General features: G+C 37.7%; 1 protein-coding gene across 1 annotated transcript in view; it reads right to left on the bottom strand.

Annotated features, from left to right (window-relative positions):
• Positions 1-23,401, bottom strand: part of LOC137290381 (leucine-rich repeat-containing protein 7-like) — a 96,384-nt gene that overhangs the window by 6,855 nt on the left and 66,128 nt on the right. Inside the window, exons 4-15 of the mRNA XM_067821280.1 lie at positions 18,637-18,715; positions 9,773-9,862; positions 9,076-9,196; positions 8,067-8,141; positions 7,445-7,589; positions 7,192-7,264; positions 6,685-6,814; positions 6,013-6,198; positions 5,447-5,549; positions 4,727-4,839; positions 3,416-3,562; positions 1,092-1,205 (exon numbers count right to left, since the gene is read on the bottom strand). Coding sequence (XP_067677381.1) covers positions 1,092-1,205; positions 3,416-3,562; positions 4,727-4,839; positions 5,447-5,549; positions 6,013-6,198; positions 6,685-6,814; positions 7,192-7,264; positions 7,445-7,589; positions 8,067-8,141; positions 9,076-9,196; positions 9,773-9,862; positions 18,637-18,715 — 1,376 coding nt within the window. The remainder of the gene's footprint in view (positions 1-1,091; positions 1,206-3,415; positions 3,563-4,726; positions 4,840-5,446; positions 5,550-6,012; positions 6,199-6,684; positions 6,815-7,191; positions 7,265-7,444; positions 7,590-8,066; positions 8,142-9,075; positions 9,197-9,772; positions 9,863-18,636; positions 18,716-23,401) is intronic.

Here is a 23,401-nt window from a genome sequence, read left to right as displayed (position 1 = left end):
TAATCCAAAGGTATATATGAAAGCTATAACCAACCTCAATCTCATAAATTATTCATACAAACATAATCTATGCACATATGATTAGACAAATAATTCTGTAAACATAACCCACAGCACTATCAAAACAGAAAGTTCACTCATCATAAAATCTGACTGGTTGGTGATTAGCATCACAATTTATCGGTACTGTCTTTAAAAAATCCAAGTCTCATTAAAATGTGATCTTCATGTTTGCTACTGCTGTCTGAAGCCATGCATTACAAGTCACCTCAGAACGACCTTCAAATTTTGGCTAATTAGTTAAAAGACTAACAGGAAGTCATTAGACATGTAGAAAGCACCTTTCTTCTATTTTGATGAAGTTCTCAATTCAGTATTTAAAAACTGAAAAAAAGAAACTTCTACAGTGTCTTATAGATTTCCAACATTGTATGACCGTATTTCCCACAGACAATGTCAAATTACTTCCTCTTCAAATGTCTATCCAATTGAAGTAAAAGATATATGATAGAGAGAGAGCTGATATGGGATGTTCCATGTTGACCTTTGCAAGGCTGCATGATTTGAATATACAGACTTCACTTGAAAGATTTCACAAGAAATGTCCTGATTACTTGAATGAAAGGCCGTTCTAAATGAGCCGGTAATAGGATGTCCTCATATCTTTGAGCAGAGGTACCTAGCAATAACATCAGATTTTACTGAGATTGGCAAAACCCGTCCACCAAATAGAGATCACAATGTCAAATCTAATCAGCACCACACACAGCTCATCATAATACGCTGACAAGCACAAACTAGATCTAATCACACAAAAGTCTGTCATCAAAGATTAGTAACTTATGAACATGAACTCGTTAGTTTGAGATATATACCAAAGTTGTTTGATCTGGAAATTAAAAGTCTTATGTCTGTGTAACCTTGACATTCGGTCCACGATCACTCAGTTTGAAATCTTCCCACTGACACACGCAGACCCCAAAACATAAGTATTTATGATAGGCTGTTCATTATGTCCATGGTTACCAACTAAGGAATCATTTCCCTTTAAAAATGAATGATTCAGTGGAATCTTTTTGACGAAGAACTACCTTATCGTATCGATAGAGACGATGGGTTTCCTTAAGTACAGGAGAGGAGGGCTTGGTGATGCGAGCCTCTCTCATCCTCACCCCACTGTCCTCGGGGTGGTTCCCGGTCCCGCCCTGCACACACACAGAAGTTAAAGGGGTTAGAGATACACCACACAACATGTTAACATCTACGACAGCTATGGCAGAAGTTATTGAATCATTATTATAACTGTATTGGATTAATAATAGATAACCTTCAAAATACGTTTGCTCTGAATGTATTACCAGCTCATAAATTTTCTGCACGATCGAATGTATTTTGATGAAACAAGACGTACATAAATAGAAATGAGGTAGAACCAATCTTTTTTTCTTGCAAAATCGGTGAACCAGCCATGAATTTAAAATAAGGATGTTTCTCAAAATGTTCTGAATCACTGAAAATCAATGGATGCTTTTCAAACATTTTTTAAAAAATTTTCACTTCTCTTGAAAACTTTCATTAATAAATTATATCTATCAAGTTCACCAAATTCTACATGCACAATAGTTTCAGTATTTTTACAATTTTGCTTCCTTTAGGCTGTTTGTAAAAAACTCTGTAAAACTAGACAGAGAAATGGTCTAGCCTCACTGCTTGATGTAACACCCAAAGCTATACAGGTAAATAAATGAAACATAATGTTTCAAAAATATTTAAAATAGCTTGTCTGAATTAATCTGAACCAATGTTCTATTTAAACTCGACATATTTCCAATCAAGAAATTTTAAACCAAATGTCACTGGCTATATTTCGCGTACAACAGATATTACACCATTCACCCAGATTATGATACAGTCACATACATGTAATAGGGAGTTAGAGATTCAAAATAGCAAATTACTTTTAAATATACATCATTTTTATCTGAAAATGAAATACGCAGGTCTGTGTGCTAGTAGGAACCAGGGTGGGTGTAGCAACATAAGACAAGCAAAATCCACAACCTTGTAAAACATAAACAAATATCAAACAAAAAACCAAAGATCATGCATGAACCAAAAACTACAAAATGCATGCTGCAAGCAACTAGACAAAGGAAAGACCCTCAACAGATACTAACACTACTGTTTCAGCTGTGAGATGAACATGGTCAGTATAAAAAAATAAGTCTTGACACAGACTAATGCTTAGTCTCTGCATACATAAAATTTTGATAGTAACAGATAAACCCATTTAAATTAAAAAGGAGCCCCAGCAAGATGGTAGGTAATGATGAAATCTAGACTTGCTTCATTTATATTTAGCACTGCTGGGAGGGTCAGGCAGTGGGGAAACTAATGTGGTTCAGGTACCATGCAACAGATTAGTCTTGACACTGCCATAGCATTTTCTGGTGGTATTCATCAACAACATTTGGCCCTGTTGCTGAAGACAGTTTCCAGTTTTTGCCATTTTTGTCAGGTCTAAGTAAAAGAGACTTCATTAATAATGGACACTTATAGTGAACTGATAGATATTTACTTACAATGAACAAACTAAGGATGTAAAGGAATATACAATAGTTCCTCTATTAGACACAGGGTTGCTGAGAACTGTCACTTGCAGCTTAGACCAATCAACCAGGAAGATCCCATGGGAGCATGAGGTAAGTGTACCTTTCTATCAAACCCCTGACTTCATGAGAACCCCTGCCTCAAATAGACATAGTCATATGATCTGTCAAAAAAATGAAGGCCAGGTCTGTATTAAGACAGCAGTCTAGACAATAGTTTTCTGTTTTATACAGTAATACATTGGTCAGTGATAATAATCACGGCATATGTACACATCATATGAGTGTAAGGTAGTGAGTTCAAACCCATGTACAGATTGTCCATTATGTCTAAGTTCATCTATGATCAAGCTTAGAGGACAGTCCCTGACCATGTTCATCTGTGACATGTTGAGATACATACCGTATAATGAAAATCTGGTTGATAAATTTATTTCATAAAAATTACTCTAACGCAGTTGGGTGTCATAAAAAAGAATACAGAATTTTGTCAAACAAGGTTCTCTCATCTATTATCCACAATGTCAGTTTTGCTTTCGATCTTGTCTACATTTAAAGCCTGGGCCATTCCTTGCGCATAGATGGGAGACATCCTGGATGAAGAGACATTGAATATTGGCAGTTTACGTCAAGTGAAAATATTTCATAACTGGAACAAAGTCCAAACAAAGTGTTTAGGTCTATTGCCACAACCAGACTTTCATCAACAACAGCCAATATATAATGTACATCAAGTAAACATGCTAAATACAAGCTATCTACTGCTGAATAATAATATACATGAAGTGCCTATATCCCATGTTTACCTCCGACTCGTAACCAAGGTTCTCCATGCCTTGGTCCCATTGGCTGCCATCGTTGCCCACAGATTGTCTCATGGCCAGATTGCGAGCATGTCTGGCTTTCTCTCGCATTTCTTTGGGATAAGGGGTCGGGCATCGATACAAGTGACCCTGTGTTTGGGAGAGGTATGTTTACCTAAGACACTGTACAGTTGCTATGGTACATAAGAGTGGACACTTGCATTTTGAAAACAATACCGTTCCTGTTTTGATGATGTGAATATTACGCATAAATATGATTGACTGAAAAGATTGTGTTCAATTGCTTGTGTCTAGAAAGATTTGTTTACTGAACTATTTTATTTTATTTACTACATAACTGCACAGTCATAAATCATTGTGAGGCTGAACACAGCTCTAAAATTTCAGCTCTGTTATCCAATCAATCTTCTCTGGATTAACTGAAACTTCATTTAATCATTGTCAGTATCAAACATGAGTATTTTTAAACAGAGAAGCAAAATAGCTACGCTGTAACACAAAAAGACAAATATATCCATCATCAAAACAAATAATCACAGCTGTTTCTCAAAATACAAATAAATACCCACTGATTTTTAACCCCTTGAAGATGTCTGTCATTTAAAAGAATCACAAAAGCAACAATAATTCACACATGCAATCAGATATCAATAATGAATAACTATCTACAGTACACAACAGATGAAATGAAGTCCATGTCGGATACATCCTAATACACTCTGTATATATGACACAGCAGCATTCTCAATACAGTTAGTCCAACATGCTGGGACGTCTTAGACAGGTGCTTGGGGAGTGTGTATACACATCAGGAGAACATGGCTACATCATGTGCATTTAGTCAACATGTTATGAACATTAATCACAATACATGTCATGCAGAGTAACTATATTAGTGTTAGAATTCACTCAGCTGGGATAGACAACCAGTCAAGCCCAAATCAGGTCCACTGAATCATTTCAAGTTATTTAAAATTTCAAACCAGTTATTATGTAAAATGACAATATGAGAAAAGATTGAAACAGTTATTGATAAAAAATCAGATGTCTCAGTTTTAAAAAAAGAAATACAATCTGCTCTATTCAAACCAACGAAAGTTGTCTCCCTTAGACATAGGGACGTTTCTTTCCTGAAATATTTGTTTAAAAATGCCTCAATATATAGGAAAAAAAACAACGAAATCATATGATGAATTAAAATCCTGATTGAAGCTGACATGGACTGAGAGAGATCTCTAGTGGCAGATGTTATCCCAGTTAGTTGTCAGTGAAAGGTGTTTTTGTCTTACTTACATCCTCATCCACCTCATCACCAAACTCGAAGTGTATCTGTTGTCGCCGTGCTCGTTCTTCGTCCCACATGGATGCATGAAAGCTGTCGGTGTCACCTCCACCACCACCTTCATCTGCATCCAAAACAAAGGTCTAGGTCATTTGTGGCTTATGTGATAAATACATTATTTCACTGTGTGTATGATGTTCAAGGAGGGCCAGCTATGTTCCAGTTGTACGGAGGCATTATGTAAATAATCGAGTTTGGACCAGACAATCCAGTGATCAACAGCATGAGTATTGATCTAGCAATTTGAATACCATGACACATGTCAACTGAGTCACAGTGAGTTTGACCACTCGATCCTGTTATTTACCTCGTCTGACAAGCATGGGTTACTGAATATCAACTCAGATTTTCACAGGTCAGCTGAACGGTACTTTGATGTTTTGAAAATCAGAGGTGCACCATTAACAATGATTTTAACTACAAATGACTACATATCATAATATGATGGGAAAATATAACTACATTTCATATTTACAAAATCATACATATTTTCATTTTGTTGGAACAAATTGAAATAATGAAATTTCAAAATTTGCATCTGATTTCTGTGACTGAAAAAGCGAAATAATTCATACAGTTTTCTGTATAAAACAGGTTAATTACACAAGTTTTTATCATAGCAACATCGAACGCAATGGCAGACGACTGACTCCATCTAGACATTAACTGACCATCATGTTGCTGTGTTTGGGGCAGGAGGTAGCATGTGAGGATCTTCCTGTTGCTGTTGGTTTCTGGGTCATAGTCTGACTGCAGCGGGATCAGCGGGCGTGTCTGCAGCAAATTTCAAACATTTTTCAGCACATTTCAACAAACTTTATATTTCAATATTCACAGTTAATTAATATTTTCACTCACAAGGACCAACATTTACCCCAAGATTACCGAATCTGGAATTCCCCTGAGCCATGCATCTTCCTGGAGGACTATACAAATGGAATAGGGAGGATATACTCTAGTGAACATGAGCATCAGAGCACTCTGAAGACGCGCTGACACACTTAACTGTGCTGCCATATCTTAAATTGGTTGCACTGCTTGCTGTATAAATCAGAAGGTGATCAGACACCACAGCACACTTGATGGTGTGTTATCCTGTTCAGACATGATGTAGATCTCTGTTGTTTTTTCTTCAGACACACACTTCAGGTTCTCTCATCACAGCTGGAAACATCAGGAAGTGTAGCATGAAGCAACAAACACAGGGGATTGTGGGATACCACGACATGGCATCTACCTGGTTCTCCGTCAGCCACAATGCCTGCAGCTCCTTCAGCTTGATGATGGAGAACGGCAGATGCTGAAGCCGGTTGTCGCTGAGGTTGAGAACCCGTAACCTTGGGATCCGCCCGATCTCATCTGGGATGTATGTCAGCTTGTTGCTTCGAAGAGACAGGACTGTGATTCCATTGCAACTGCCGATCTGCAGCACAAATTGTTCATTGTTACATATAATATACAGAGAGATGTATTAAAGAACCCTGTCTGTATCACTTTGGAACTGGCCCATGTTCATATATGTAATCCAAGCACTGAGACAGTCATGACTTACATACCTTAAGATAGACCATCGAAGATCGAAGAGCGAAGATCATTTAGTGATATTGTCCATGAAGTGGACTGATGTAAAAGGTGATGAAATGACATTTATCACCATCCCTGACATGCAAAAATATACATGTCACACACTGGATACAACACAGTGGTGTTTCACAAACTACATCTCATCACTTCAATCATCATGAATATTTTGTATATGAGTATCAGTGAACCATTCATTACCTACCAGCATAGATAAACCTTATGATGAACGTCAAGTAATTTTATGCCTAATATATACCGTTATATCAAAACATTCTGTCCAACACAGAATATCTCTGCGTGCCATCAGAAAACCATGAACACTCACATCAGCAGGCAGAAACTCCAGGAAGTTTTCATCAGCATAGAATGTTCGCAAATTGCGGAGAAGACCAATGCTAGCGGGTAGTGCCTCGATGTCATTAGCACTGACATTTAACTCCGATAAGGCTGACAACCTACAACAGCAAATAACAAACATATTAAACTGTACACACAAAAAACGTAAGACAATCTTCATCTCTGATACCACTTTGTCGTATCCCAGGGGAATTATAGAGACAACCTGTGTCAGTCACTCAGATTTGGTTTCGTCCAAACCTCTTTTCTTAAGAATCCTAAAGACTCATCAAACAGACATGTAAATGTCACTATCAATTATTAATTTTAAATTAAATTCTTGTTAAATAAATTCAATATATACTCATGACAGAATACAGAAATATTTATATAATCAATGTCAAAGACACATTTTATTAACAATGAATATAACAGCTTTTAAAAGTGGAAATAATCCAAGGGAGACAACTGGAAACACAAACACAGTTAGACTTACCCTCCAATTGTTTTGGGTAATGCCGTCAGCTGGTTATCATCAACCTTCAGTGTTGTCAGGTTGTTCAAATTTCCTGGGAAAACAACAATCCTGCTGTTATCCATACTAGTAGATATGGTTCATATAATTCTCAAAAGCAAGAGTAAGATGGTATTTTTAAAGTGTTTTCAGTTACAAAATATTCTATTTGGATAATAATAAAAAAAAGCACCCTTTGATAGCTGGATGTGATATCTAGTGAGAACTCACTCACCCACTGAGTCAGGGAGTTCTGATAGGTTGTTGGTGGTCAGATGGAGATCTGCCAATGAGGAACAGCCTTCTATTTCTCTTGGCAAGTGCTCGATGACATTCTTCGACGCATCAAAGAATATCAGCTGGTTTAACCTGCCGATTGTCTGGAAAACAAATTGTAACACAGTACACTAACCTAGTACATAGGAAGCACAAGATCACTGTAGACAGAAAGTGTATACATCAAGCAGCTAACATGATTAATACATGTCATGGAATCCCAGTTGTGCAGATCGATGCTCATGTTGTTGATCACTTGATTGTCTAGTCCAGACCCGGTTATTTACAGACCTCCACAGCTGGAATACTGCTGAATGTGGTTAAAAACGAAACTCCCTCATCTGAAGCAGCCATTCTGTCCATCCAATACCCTCATAGGGCTTGGTGTAAGTCTTTAGTGGCTTGTCTACCTTTCCAACGAACGATCTGTCTTACCGGAACATTTGACGAGGCTAATGAGCAAAAGGCACTTCTGATTTTAGGGCTTAAAACATTTGTACAGGCACTATGGGCAAACAAGACAGAGGCTAGTCTGTAACTATAACTACAAATTACTCAGTGAAAGTTGTGGTGTCACGTACATTTGTGACTCTCTTGATTTGGTTGTTGTCACACCAGAGTTCCAGTAGACTGGTCAGGTTGCCAACAACAGCAGGCTGAAGGAAAGGAGATTCAGATAACATACAATCCAACAAAAAAAATTCAGTATTGGAAAACAGAAGCATGAATATATCCTTAAGTCTAGAAATGTTTTTTCAGCTAAGATATGAGTAAAAAATCTTGCTGACAACAGTAATAAAAAATGTGTGCACATTTCAATGAACAAAATTCCCCACATTAAAGTATGCTTGAAGTGATACAGTATAATCTGTCAATGGATCAGAGCTCACTTTTCATTCTCAACTCCCTTCTATCATACAACACAAACTGCACGTGGCATTAAAATGTTAACAGTAAGATGGCACATGTCAGTGTCACTGTGAGGTGTCACATAGTGTGGGTTGTGCCACATAGTAACTGTGACTTTGTGGCACATAGTCACTGTGAGGTGTTACTGCATAATTACTATCACTGAGGACTTGACACTCACTTCAACAAGCAAGGGGTCTGGAGACCTTAATCTCAGTAAAGATAGGGCGGTAGGGTTGCCTTGTGGTTAAGTGTTTGCTCATCACGCCGATGACCCAGGTTCAATTCCCCACTTAAGTACAATGTGTGAAGCCCATTTCTGGTGTCCCCTGCCATGATATTGCTGGAATATTGCTAAATATGGAGTAAAACTAAGCCCAATCACTCGGTAATCTTTAACAAGGATCTTTACCTCTCTGCTTGAAGATCTGACACCTTAATAGGAGCCAGTCATTTGTGTCTAATGCTGCTTTGATTGTAATTCAAGGTCATGTCAGGAGAACATGGATCATTCCTGTTTTTACCATTGGTTAAAACTAAACAGTGAAATTATTTTTGCCATTTTTTTCTATTTTCCTTCCATATGAACCAATACAACTGATAAGTTGGCAAGGGAAGAATAATCTTACATAATGTATGGACAAAGGAGCAGAATCTCACTCAACATGAAACATATCTTACCAGCTCTGTAAATTCATTATTGCCAATGTCAAGTCTTTCCAAATCAGCAAGTCGACTGAATGAGTTTGGCAAGGTTTTCAAGTGATTTTCCCGGATCTCTAAGATCTTCAGATGGACTAACCTGTAGATTCAAATAAAACATGCAACACTTTTAATAGAAGGAGTTCATGGGTTCAAGACCTGATTCATACATGAACTCTCAGCTTCAAAGCACTTCAAATGGGGATTAACAATCAAGGGGAGATAACTGTGATCATCCTATCCAATGGTTCCCTCACAAAAGTTTTTATTTCTGACTTATCCAAGTTATTTTGAACGCTTTTCCTTTCATGTAAGGACTCTGAAGGCCAAGGTTACACAACAAAATTACTCCTACTTCCATTCTGTTTGCGTGCCAGACTGGAAAATAATCTGAGGAACACATGCCAAGAAAATCTATCCTGTTAAACATACATACAAAATCACGAGCACACAATGATTTTGTCTTATGTATGGGAGACAGGCAGAGACAAATCCATTGAGATACATTCAAAAAGGGCTTAACAACCAACAGACTCAAGTGATATGATAACAAATTGAGCGACAATTCATATCTAATCCAGCACTGTGCATCTCTTAATTCATGGCACATGCTTATCAGTGCATAACTGGCGTAGGTTAATTCCTTCACAAGAATGAAAAGAGGAGACATACTCACCTGCCAAAACTACCAGGTAGAAAGTCGAGGAATGTGTCATTTAGGAACAGTGACGTTAGATTCTGAAGTTGCGTGAAGCCTTCTGGCAACCTGGAAATAAAGCATTTCAAATAAAGTTACTGGAAAAACTTGGCATCTACATCTATATAACACTTGGTGTTGGTTTCAGATAAAACAATCTGTAGATTGAGTTAATGAGTAAGTATGGGTAAGTTACGCCACTTTTAGCAAGATTCCAGTAATTTCATGGCAGGGACACCAAAAACTGTCTTCACCCATTGTACCTATTTGGAGAATCAAACCTGAGTCTTCAGCATGAAGAACAGATGTTTTAACCATTAGGCTACGCTACCACTTCACAACCAGTAGAAACCTGTCTTGTAAGACAAAAATAAATATTTCCGTGAAAATGTCTGTTGAGCTAGGACGAAATCAATTCAAAACAAACTGCTATCTTTGCTGTATATTTTTTGCACAACTCAGCTGACGAATAAATGTAATGTGATTTCTGTATCACACAAAACAAACACTCCAAACAATGACTCATTTGTTTATAATGATTTAAACACAACTGAGATGACAGAACTTGGGATTCAATCAGAAACTCAAATGAGTGAATGCTTAAACCACTAGGCTATTTCACCAGCCTCTGTGTGTTAGAGCAAGAGAGTAATTAACACAAAAGCTACCCCAATTTGAGGCAGGTCAAGTAGGGACAAATCTTGGATTCAAACCCATAACAAATTCAAATGAATGAATGCTTTAACCATTAAACTACCTCACTGCTCCCTGTGTGAGAGACAGGAGTAACTAAGCGAACATCAGTTAACCTGATGTGAGGCTGGTCCAAAGATATTTACCCTTTTTCATCTCATACAATGAGAATGAACTCTTTCCTTGGAACCAGCAAGTCTACCAAAGAGGATGAAACACAGCATACAAAGCCAGATAACAAATGCATGCGATCAAGATATAAATATTTGTTCAAACAGTCTGGTCAAACAGCCATTCAAATATCTGAAAGCACATTTACAGTGCATGACATTTCGTTAGGAGATTTTCAAATAGAAAAACAGATAATTTTGCTAAAAGAATGAAAAGAAAGTATTCAAACACTTCTTGGAAAAGGATCCAAATTATTGCCATCTATAATCACACAGGCCAGCTTCCACACAGAGGAAGCTAATTCATCCTTGATGGACTATTATCAATAGACCATAAAGTAACTGTAAGAAATGGAAGCTAAAAGAACATTTCATTATCTCAACTCAATATTTGTTTGGTTGCAGCCAGTCGGGGAAGAAGGTATATATTGGTTCTTCTGTAAACAGCTCGAACAAAAAATGGAGACAAACACCGAAAGAAACCACGAAAGTTAACCCGTGACAAATTTAGAATAAAGATGCAATTCAGGTCAGTGTCGAAGTCCTATTTGTGATCTTACATTGGAGTATGTAAATATGACTCACACGAGAAAATAGGGTAGCTTGGGAAAAAACTTAGTGTTAGAGCTCCAGGCGGTGATTTGATGTGCAGGTGCACTGTGTGTTGGAATAGGTATGAGTTGAGGATCAGTTTCAGAATGACCATGCTGAGTAAAAATCACAGGTTGTCACAATTATTATAAATTACTGTTTATCACCTTAAGGCGGATGTCAGGAAGTGTACAAGTATAATCTGCCCTAACTGTTTACACTTGATGCTTAGCACAGCTTAGGAAAGATCCTCATTTATTTTGGTGTACTTGTGGTCACTTGCTTGCACGATGGCAGCTTATGTTGACTGTGTGAATACTTGATGTGGGGTTGCATAGGGAGGAGTTTGGGTAGAATTGGGGTAAGAGACTGGTGTTGGGTAAGGTGGTGCAGTTTGGGGGTGTACGGATGGGGAAAAATTGGGCCATGTTGAACAACTGACTGAGTGGAGTGGTATTTGTGTGGAGTGGAACAGGATTTGTGAGGAAAGGAGTGAAGTTGAAATTTTGGCTGGAAGAAGCAGAGAGCATAGAGGGACAGAGAGCATAACCGACTGCACCGCAGTGAAGTTTCAGTTAAGAGTAGCAAGGCTCAGGTTGAGTGAGTGAGTTGGGTTTTACACCGTTGTAGTTTTTAGCAATATGACAGTGGAAGACACCTGAAAGGGGCTTTACATTCTGTACACATGGGGAATTGAACCTGGGGATTCAGCATGATGAGCGAACGCTTTAACCACTAGGCCACCCCACCTCCAAAAGCTCAGGTTGACGAGAGATGAGTGGGGCTGGATGGGGCATGGGGAGGAGTTCTGGTTTACAGGATGGGGTTTAAGTGAATTATGGGGAGGGGATACAAAGCTTAACAAGTGTGATGGTTAGGTCAAGCAGAGAAATGAACATGCTACACGCTCAAAAACTGCACTGACCATGGGCACAACCTAGCATGATGTCTGCAGGGACACTTTCAAGAAGTTACACTCCACAGATTAAATAACTTTCTTTCATGGATGACAAAAACCTGATAACACAGTGACTTCTCACCTTTTTCAGACAGCAAAAATTTAATAACAACCACCGCTTCACCACCTCCATTCGACATAAAACACTTTGTTCTCTTAATCACAATGAAAATTGTTATATTTATTCACAAACTTTCACATAAATTATATATCAAAGAAATCAAATGGCGCCTTTTCGACACCAAACACATAAAAATTTATCAGTAAAATCGCCACCTCGAGATATTAAGCCATGGAATTCTGCTCCGTCCAATAGTCTCTGATGAGAAAGAGTGTAACTATCGGATCGTGATGGACTCAGGCAACATATCTACCGTGCTGTCTTTGTTGCCCAATTATCAAGGTCTGCCTCATGCCTCGTGTTTCTGTAGCTACGCAGTGTTAGGCTGCATTCATGCACATCTTTCGCCTGCTTTTATCGCTCACGCAACAACAGGTGCACTGTCTCTCACCTGTTGTCAACAGCTGCGGCTGCTGTAACCCTACGCCACTCCACACTCCATGGTTGACACAAGGTGCCAACAGGAGTGTCAAGTATTTGTCAAAAGTTTCTAGAGGTTCATATTCCCTCTTCTATTCACATTACAGCCTCTGTCTCGAGATCCTTTTATCAACATACAGACTGATGCCTCTTAAAGGGACTCTTCAGTTTATAGGAAAAAACACTTGTTGCAACACAAAGCTCTCTTTGAACTTTACCTTAAGAAACATATGTGACATCCCAAGTATTTGTATTAACATCCAAACACACAGATTAAAAGCTTTCTCATTGCCTGATTCTTTTTTCTAATTTCCTGATTTCTTTTTTCTTTCTTTCCTATGATAAAGAAGGCAGAAGTTACACAACCTTTTTAATTTAGGGTTTTTTTTCAGTTAAGGGTTGATATGCCACCTGGCTCCAATGTCAGAAAGCTATCACACTACGACTGTCCCAAGTCTTTGTTACAGAATATCACAGCATTGTGAAAATGGGCCAGGCTTTCAGTATTTAAGGGACTGAAGAAGGAGTTTTGGTCAGAGTCGATGTTTCTGAGCTGCGATAAGGCATTTCATTTGCCTGGCACGATAAAACTGGCATTTCTTGGCACACATGCACATGTGTACAAGTTTATGCATGTTGCAATGTAAGTGCAATGATCCTGACTGCCATGGTTAATTCAATATCACCTCTTGCAGCGAAGAGTGCATCACTGCACTGAGCAATGCTGTAACACTAAGTTTAAGTGCAAGTAAAGATAACATAGATATAAATATATATAACTACTACTTGGATGAACTCCAATCGTAATGATTAATTAATGGCTATTGTTTTCATCGGGTGTTCTCATGCGACTTGCAGCAACACTGCTTCACCTCTTATCACAGACACAAGTCATCATGGAACTGTCGCATGTTCAAGGTCAATTGGAGTACTGAGGTAGCTTAGTGATTTAAGCGTTTGCTCATCATGCTGATGAGCCGGGTTTGATTTCTAATATGGGTACAAAGTGTAAACCATATCAATATTTAGGCAATATTCCAGCAATATCACAGCAGGTGACATCAAATATGAATGTCACACACTGTGCCCAAATGGAGTACTACTACCCCAATGACTAGGGTGAGGGAAAAAAATAAAATGGCTATAATAACACATCAAGTTATAATATATCCTGGCAGCAGATCCTGGCAGCTAAGGGAAGCAACCTGTATCCTTTGTCCCCTGGACCACTCGACCACTACGTTTGGAATGTCCTACTCAATATTTCTGGGACACAGAATTTCTTAAAAAATCTGGTACACAATGAAAGCAACTGTCCTATCACTCCAGGCTGAACAACTTCTTGACAGATAACACTTCTCCCTAGAGCATACTTAAAAGGATCCTATGTCATGAAAACTGTCTTTGTCCTCCTCATTCAACAACAATTGTTATGGAAATTATTTCAAACGTTATCCTGTCTGAACACCCACTGTAGGGTGACATTAACTACACAAGCAGTTTATAGACAAGTATCATCTTACATGTCATGGAAGGTGGGCACACATGCCTTGCGACTGAATCATGATTCAGGGGAAAATTGTGAAACTTTTAATCAAATATGGCAAATCTGTTACCTTTCAGGATGGTCTTATGACCACATTGTTGAAGATTCTGTATGGTTTCAACAGAATAATGAAATCTGTGCAATAGAAATTGGATAGAGAGATATGCTTGAATGTTCAAAATTCTTTTAACTCACATCTGTAGGAGAACGAATACAGCGGGCAACAAATGCAATGAATGACTAATCAAGTTTGAAAAGAATCCTATCTCCCAGGGTGAATCTTCTGTACAATGCTTGGACATGAATAGACAGACAGACTGAGTGTACAGTCTGATACAATACACCTCAAACTGTACACATTTGGTTTGGGGGAAACATTCCTGTTGGTTCTGACAGAGGCAGTTGACACTGATGGAGACACTGGGAGTTTGTCTCCTCCAACTGAAAAACAAGTGATGGTACTTCTTTACTCTTTTCTCGCTAAAATAGGTGTACAAAAGCCCTTGAAACCCTCTCCTTTCTACCTTGAATTTGTAACAACTCAAAGTAAGAAATCATGCTGACCGTCCTGACTATAGAGGGTCAATGGATTTATCCTGACTACTGAGGGTCAATAAGTTTTTCCTGACAGATGGAGGATAAATGGATTTATCCTGAATATCAAGTGTTAATGGATTTCTCCTGACTATCATGGCTCAGTTTCTCCTGACCATCAAGGATCAATGGATTCCCCCCGACTATATAGGGTTAAATGATTTCTCCTGACCATACAGGGTTAATGGATTTCTCTGGACTATCAAGGGTCAATGGATTTCTCCAAACTATCGAGTGTCAGCAGATTTCTCTTATTAAGGATCAATAGATTTCACCGATCCATCAAGTGTCCATGGATTTCTCCTGACCATTGAGGGTCAACGTGCTTTCTTTAAACATAGTTCCAATGTTATCTGATGAAGGTTTATAAACCAGGGGATCAAACAGTATACAGCTTCCTAGCCCTTACTGTACCACATGCTTCAACAGCCTGTTCCAGCTGACCAGTGAGAAGTCAAACACAAAAGACTTATTGTCATCCATTTGTAAACAGAGGCACACCTCTCTACATGATCGGACAGCAGTGTCAACACCAAATATGCCAAGTCACTGGAGACAACATATACTGCTGTTATATTCACTGTAAACAACAATGTGGAACCCCGGGGAACCTGAGATCTCGCAAACTTCCTGTTCAATATCTTGTTCACAAGGCAGATAGGATTTAGTTGGAAACTCAGGGAATACATTTTGGCTTGTCTTTTGTTTCTAAAGCGAAATCGCCCTACAAATATTGATAATCCTTTTCTTTGAAAGTGGATACTGTCAGAAAATACAAATGGCTGCAGCACAGTCGTGTGTTTCAAGGGTTGAATGTTTACAAAGGTTACAATGTCAAGTCTTAAAAAGTTCCTCTGTGAAATGAGTCCCGAGGTTTGTCAACTGCAGTGATTTAACTGAAACTAAACACTGGGGGGACTGGTCCTACGCAATAGATGCATATGGCCATGTGCACCTCTGGTCCTTTGAAACCATTTCCTTGTGAGGTGACAGGTATCAAAAGTTGTTTACAAATGTTCTGTTGGCACAAGTGTGTTGGATCACTGACTCCATGGAATTCCAGGGAGACCTACATAAACATACAAAATATGATCCACTTGACAGCTTGGCAAGTTTTGCATCTCCAATAGAACCACATCTACTTCAACTTCTAATCTGATTTATCATCTGATGCTAGCGAACTCAATCTGCTTTTGTAACCGAGCGAGGGATAGCTCACCAATCACAACACCATCTGCCTAGTTTAACCATGGACTACAATTTGCTTAGGTCTCCTGCAATCAACTCAATTTTCTTTGCTCAACTATTCATAACAAGATTTGCTTAGCTCTGCTACATACAACTCGATCTGTTCATGTATGTATGAACCACTTTGTTCACTGATGCACAACTCAATCTGCATAGCTCAACTATGAACAACTCAATTTGCTTCAGTTCCTGACAAACAACTTCATCTGTTTATGTAAGTATGAACAACTCAGTCTGTTTATGTAACCATGAACAAGTGCACAACTTATTGATGCACAAGTCAATCCGCAGAGATCCACAATGAACAACTCAACTGCTTAGCTCATGTACGAACAACTCTATATGCTTAGCTTAAGTGTGAACAAACACAAAAATAACCAATCTAGATTTCCTTAGCTCTACAAGTCAGTCCAATACATCATTTATTTCACTTAATTCTACTGTAATATAAAGTTTCATTTAGCATCACTATTGTTAATCATGTAGTTCATATTTTATGCTATTTTGAGAAAAGAACATTAAAAATTGAAACTGCTACTTCTTTGCGAGGTCACAGGTATCAAAAGTTATATACAAATGTTCAGTTGGCACAAGTGTGTTGGATCATTGACTCAAAAGCAATAAGACAAAAATATCCAGAAATAAAAATATATATGCTCATAGACTAGTCTGAACATGAAAGTAATAACTTTACAATCTTCCACTTGAAGAAGGGGCAAAAACTATTCCAGAACGTCATGACAAACAAAGAAGTTGTTATCCATAACATTTGTCTTGCATTTTACAATCTTACTGCTATTCTTTTCATGAAATTTCTCACGACCACTAGCACTCTGAGTCAGGGCGATGAAACTGTCATATTCACTAAACACCAGTCACCTTCATCCTGAAGGTCAATCAACACCAGAAGAGATGAATTCCAAACTTCAAAGGACACCAACCAAAGTTATATTGCATCTACTATCAAGACAGGAGGTGGTAGGAAATGAGATCTTGTCACACTTCATCACATCACAATCACATCAATAGCAGCATACGTTGAGGAATATTCTTCCAAACTTGCTGCTCAACTTGGTGACTCAAACAGCACGATTAATTCCATAAACTGAACACATTTGGAACAAATCCCGGACCAGCATTAAACTGAAATAATTTCACCATTACACCAACTGAACCCATTGCTGTTAATAATCAGATCAGGAGTGCTCCAGGAAAATATTTATGATCAAGATTTCAAATAATTTTCTCCTGTGTTGGGACTCTCGTATGACCATGATCAGCTCGGAGCATTATTTTTCATTTCGATGATTCACTTGAGTTCTAATGGGCCCATAAACCACAACATGGACCTCTAGCAAGAAGTAATGTATGGTAACAGTAACAAACTTGCATGTCCCCCAAACCCAATTTTCTACAATCTTTTTCCCTCAGCAAATGTCAAGGTTTATAAGATTTCTTCATAAGCCCAGAGGAAAAGCATATTTACAAAAAGCTTTAGTTCTATTTACACAAATTTCCTTGACATTTGAAGATGAATGTCAAAGTTAACGAGCCTATTTTTTTAATGGAGATTGTGACACAATTCAGATGGTGCCAATTATTCAATTTTGTTCAAATTGTTTGATATATAAATTTATGATAAGCATGAATAAGACAAATTGCATATTAGGTTTCACGACAAAATTCATGTATTTTAGAGACTGAGGTACTCTGAGGATTGAATGAAACTTCACCCACGCTGACATGTCATCATTCTTACATCACATGCATTTTGAGTTTCAAACCAATTTCCACATTACAACATCGACAAAATCTGCCATGAGCAGCAAATCTTCATCTTAAGCTGTTTCTTTGCTCTTCCTTCAGTAAAGGACGACCACAAAAGATGGCAACTGCTGCACATGAACGTTGCAAATGACATATTCGTGAGAAACCAACATCTGTGAGATGGCAGGGAGGTAGGAAATCAGATCCATTTACCCAGTTTAAAGTTCACTTGACATTAAGGGCAGGTTGATCTGCAAATGTTTACTTCCTTGTTACCAAGGTTACCCAGCACAAACAACTTGCTACACTGAAACTATTTTAGTCATACCTTTGTTTGGCTTAAAAATATTCAATTCACTTTCCTATTTTGCTGAATGTTGAAACAATATGACTTCACACTGAGTTGCTGACAATCAACATGAAAGTCTATTGATGAATTTAATGGCGTAATTAATTTGCAGTAAACATTTATTTTCAATCTAAACTCTCAGCCTTTGGTGAATGTAACTTACCTGATGACATAAAAGTGAGTTTACACACACTCTGAACATCATGGCACTAAGGATTAATATGTGAAAAAGCCACAAAATGATGCATGTTGAAGACACTTTAAACTATTGAGAAACTACTACCTAAACCATGGTGCTGAGAAACCAAGAATCCTGACCAGAATCAATCTGGGATTTGAACACATGTGTATCAGATTCTGCCACAAAGGGAGAGAACTACACTTACTTTCCCAAGGGGTTGACACTGGCTTCTATAGACCTCAGGTATTTGCATGACTTGATGTTGTCAGGAACGTCAATGATGCCTGCAAGAACAAAAGGATAACGTCATCTCCACTCAACATATCAGCCATGATTCACAGACACAGCCACATTCACATTGTTATCAAAGAATCTTTCAGTCATGTTACGTTCTTGACCAGTATTACTCAAGGATTTCAGCTTAACCATATTACTCATGGAGATCCAGCTTATCTTCAGTAGCCCATATGTTTGTTGTAAGAGGCAACTAACAGGACTGGATGGTCAGGCTGACATGGCTGACGCATCATCAGCCTCCAATTACTGTGTAGATCTATGCTCATATTGTTGGTCACTGTATTGTCTGATCCAGGCTCGATTAGTTATAGACTGCCATCTCATAGCTGAAATAAATCCTCAGTGTGGCATAAAACTAAACTCACTAATCCATTTTCAGTTTTATATTTCTAATTTCTGCCAGACAAAGGTCATTACCTTGTTTCACAGATTTCTTATTCAACAACAGCAGACGGCAAAATCACATTGTCAGATTAAAGTAAGGATATATCTTAGGGCAACTCAGGGAACAATATCATTAAGACACAGAAAAGCAGAAACACAAAACAGAATAATTTTGGTCCTTTACAAGAGTAAGCTATGTAGTAAAAAAAATAATTACTAGTTTGACCTCTTTAAATAAGCTTTACTATATGATCTTTGTGTTAATACACATTCATTCAACTTCTTTGTCAATAATATGAGTGTGTGAGTTTGGTCTAAAGGTTTTACAAACATACTCATGGAAACTAGTAAGGGAACACATGAAAGTGCACGTGTGACTTTACTCTAAGCCAGGTTTCTCCACAAGGTATGTATCACTGTGGGTGAAATTCTTGAAATAAATAAAGGAATACTTGTACCTTCAAGTCTTCCTTTTTCATTTCTATGAGTATATCACAGCATTTCAGTCTGGTGTAGGAAAAAACCCTCACCAATCCATGTCTCACTTGAAACACAAGAGAACAGGAATGATACTGACAACACACGAGGTACCAAACTGAAGCAAAAAATCACTACTTTCTGGGAAGCAACTCTAAACAGCAAAGTTCAGCAACTACTAATCCACCTGTATCTGAGTTCACTTAAGAGGTTACTTTATCAGTGGAACATCTGACGTTCCTTTGCTGTCCTCACACTTTCCATTCTATTGCTTACAGATCTATCAAACAAATATGGATTCTTAATTCCGCATGTGATTAAAGCTCATTCAGATTTACGACCATAAAATGGTAATTTATTAACCGACCCTAACTCCAACGATCCCTAACAACACTATCCAATCAAAAACCAATAAAGATATCACCATCTAATCTGCACTTATATCCACCACCTTATGATTGAAATGAATGCAGAGTCGTGGAAACATGCATCTTATCTCTGACATCCTAAGCTTGAGACTGCGAAGAACATTATTGATTGGAATTAAGATTTCACAATCCAAGGGTTTAAATACACATCAGTGGCATTGTGCCAACATGGCCAGGTTACAGAAAATCTGATACCATGGATTAAGCAACACATATTTAGTTCTGGATCTGGTTCTAGTCTGTATATCTATCTTAATAAGAATATCAGTATACTTGGACAAATATCAAGGTTAGCTTTGAGCAGTTTGAAATATTTTTAAATCATTCCTCCCCATCTGTATTAGTGCAGGTTTCTTGATGTTCTGCTTATCTTGTGTTTGTTGAAAAACTGCCAAGGAAGACTTTTTAAAAGGTTTCACTTTGATAAGATGAGGACAAAATTATAAAATTTAGACAGATATAGAAAGAATGTGCTGAAGCATTAAAAACACAGTGTATCGAAATTTGAAGTTATTTTTAAAAGGATGCCAGAAAATAAGAACATAATAATTACATGAGACATGTGAGAAGAAAACGTAAAACCACTCAGTTCAAAACCTTTATGAACAGAAGACATAAGAGGCTAAAATTATTTTAGAAGAGAGTCAGTGAGTAAAAAACATATATCTCAACATCGTTTCAGCTAAAACATGTTGAGAAAATCAACAATACACCAAGATTATTTTTATAAGCAATGTTTTTTGCATTCTCATAATTCTGCATTTAAAAGTGAACCATCGTATGGGATACAATGGCATAATCCAGAGAACAGAGATCAACTCCTAGACCAATCGGTGATCTATCTAAACAGTTCAAACACCAAAATGTTACAAAAGAGTCTTTTAATGTGTGGAGAATAGATTTCTTCACAGAAAAAGTGCCTGTTTTTCTGGTCACAATTATCAAAGTTAAGTTTCAAAGACAACTACACCAAGTTAGTTCTCCCTTTCGTCAACTTTTTCAACACAGTTTTTATCTATCAATTCTACAGCCTCTTCAAACATTACAAATCTCTTCTTACATCTTGATTTTCTTGTGAAATTGAAAAATCTTTAAATCCTTTCAATGTTTCATGCATTTAAAAAGCATTCTAGTGTTCATCTGAGCCATGTGATGCTAGCGGCAGTACCCTTACATTAACTTGTCAATAACTTAACTCCAATTGATACTAAGTGATCAGGGCTTAGAAAAACACTTGACCTTCTGTAGTCTCTGAAAATGTCAACCCATGAAAGCAATCAGACAAAAAGTCTGGCTCATTACAAAACGTCAGCTAAAGGTTTAGACATCTCACCAGCATCTACACCGTTCCACAGCGCCATCTAAAGTCAATAACGGCTGTGCACAATGTCAATACAACAGCACCTCACTCGGCAAAGATCAAAGTGAGGTCCGAGTCATCGTGGATGGATGTAAATGTCACCATATCCTCAACACCCTGTCAATGGAGCCATTTTCAGCTGATGTACACACCCTTGTCCCAGACACACTTTTAGGATTTTGCCAAATAAGACTGGCGCTTAACATGATTCTAAGCACTGCAAAAGTTGAACGATGGCAACATAATGTGTTTGAAACCATGATAAACACTTGATTGAGAAAGATGCATATTAAGAAATTGGAATTAAGTTGAATATCTCGTACAATAACCTTAAACAATTTTATGTGCAAAAGGGAACATTCTGTCAAACTCTTTCAAATGTAGATATGTCAAATGTAGACATCAATTCAGAATACATAAAAATTATACAAAACAAGAACATTATATTTTCTTTCACAATGGGATAATGAACCCTCTACAATATCAGTATTTAAAATATCATTAATCTACATTAAATCTAGTTTCTCTAACAAATGAAGTTAACAAATATGAGAAAAAAACATGATGCAGTTAGGAGAATTAAACTTGTATTGTACAAGAACTATTGCAACAATTCAAGAAATGTGTCAAGATAAACATCCCCTCCTCCCATCATCCTCGCTTCAGCACACTCAACCAGTGGAGTCATCCCTGACAACACTTAGTAACCTGGGTACTCAAGTCCTCCTCAGTCAGATCAGTTCTACATTCAGCATGACAAACATTTAGAGTACATCTAATACTACCTGATGCTGCTGCTGTTTAAAGACATGAATTCAACTTCATTTCACAAAGTTCATATTTCTAATATTTAACTCCAGCATGAAAATAATAAAAACTTAAATAATTAAATGAAATAATTAAAATCTTAGGCTTGTGGGGAGCTAAAATACTGGTCACTTAAAGCTGAATATTACAACATGTGATGTGTGGTATGTGGTATGTGGTATGTGGTATGTGGTATGTGGTATGTGGTATGTGAGGTAGATGTACTGACTGGTCTCATGAGCTTTATTTTACTCTGCTTTTAGCAAACATTCCAGGAATATTATTTTGGGGGACACCAGTAATGTTCATCATACGTTGAACCCATGTGGGGAATCAAACACGGGTCTTCGGTGTTTAACAAGCAAGCACTTTCACCACTAGGCCACTCCACAGGCCCATCATAAGATGAGGGGTATTGGAGTGGACTCGTGGTTAAAGTATTCACAGACGACCCAGGTTCAATTCTCCACTTGGTGCTATGTGTGAAGCCCATTTCTGATGTCCCTTTCCATGGTAGTGCCAAATAAGTGCTAAAAGCAGAATAATCCACACTCCCTCACTCACACGAGATGAATCTCCAGGGCATAATCCATCATCCTTAGTCTACCTTCTGATTGTTATCAACAGGTAACCGGCAGGTGCACTAATTATGTCAAGGTGAAAGTACTAATGTACTGAATTTACTATGTGAATATTTCATTGATATTAAGTGATTAAGATGGACAACACACAGGATAATAATGACAATAAATGTCAATCAATTTGTAAAGTAGCCATGGTTCTGGAGATCAATCTTAATTACAATGTTCAGCTCCTGTTTTCTGGGAAAATCAATTGCGATCTCTCATTATTCATTAATGATTTATTTGTAATGAAATTACCGTATTTAAGCCAGAGATTTATGAGATAAAAATCCTTCCAGGCATCGTTCATGGTCTGATGGGTGTTTTGTTTGGATTTCTTGTGTTTGTTTTTTTGTAACAAAAAACATTGATAGTAATTGCTAATATGGTTCCATGGTATGGCTACATTATCCTCTGACATAAAGAATATGGTCAGTCAACTGGTCATGTGCACATGTGTTTGGTATGTAATTTCTCGTATCTCACAGATAACCGGAACTTGTTTGATAAAATGTATGCCTGTACTTAATATTTATGCTTAAAAGGGCAAATATTTGTTCTTATTTTAGGGATCAGTTGTTGTGCATGAAAGAT

This window comes from Haliotis asinina, chromosome 7 (assembly GCF_037392515.1).
Source record: "Haliotis asinina isolate JCU_RB_2024 chromosome 7, JCU_Hal_asi_v2, whole genome shotgun sequence".
In the NCBI taxonomy this organism is placed as follows: domain Eukaryota; kingdom Metazoa; phylum Mollusca; class Gastropoda; order Lepetellida; family Haliotidae; genus Haliotis; species Haliotis asinina.
The sequence above is the reverse complement of the archived record's forward strand: the minus strand, read 5'-3'. Positions and strand labels throughout refer to the sequence as shown.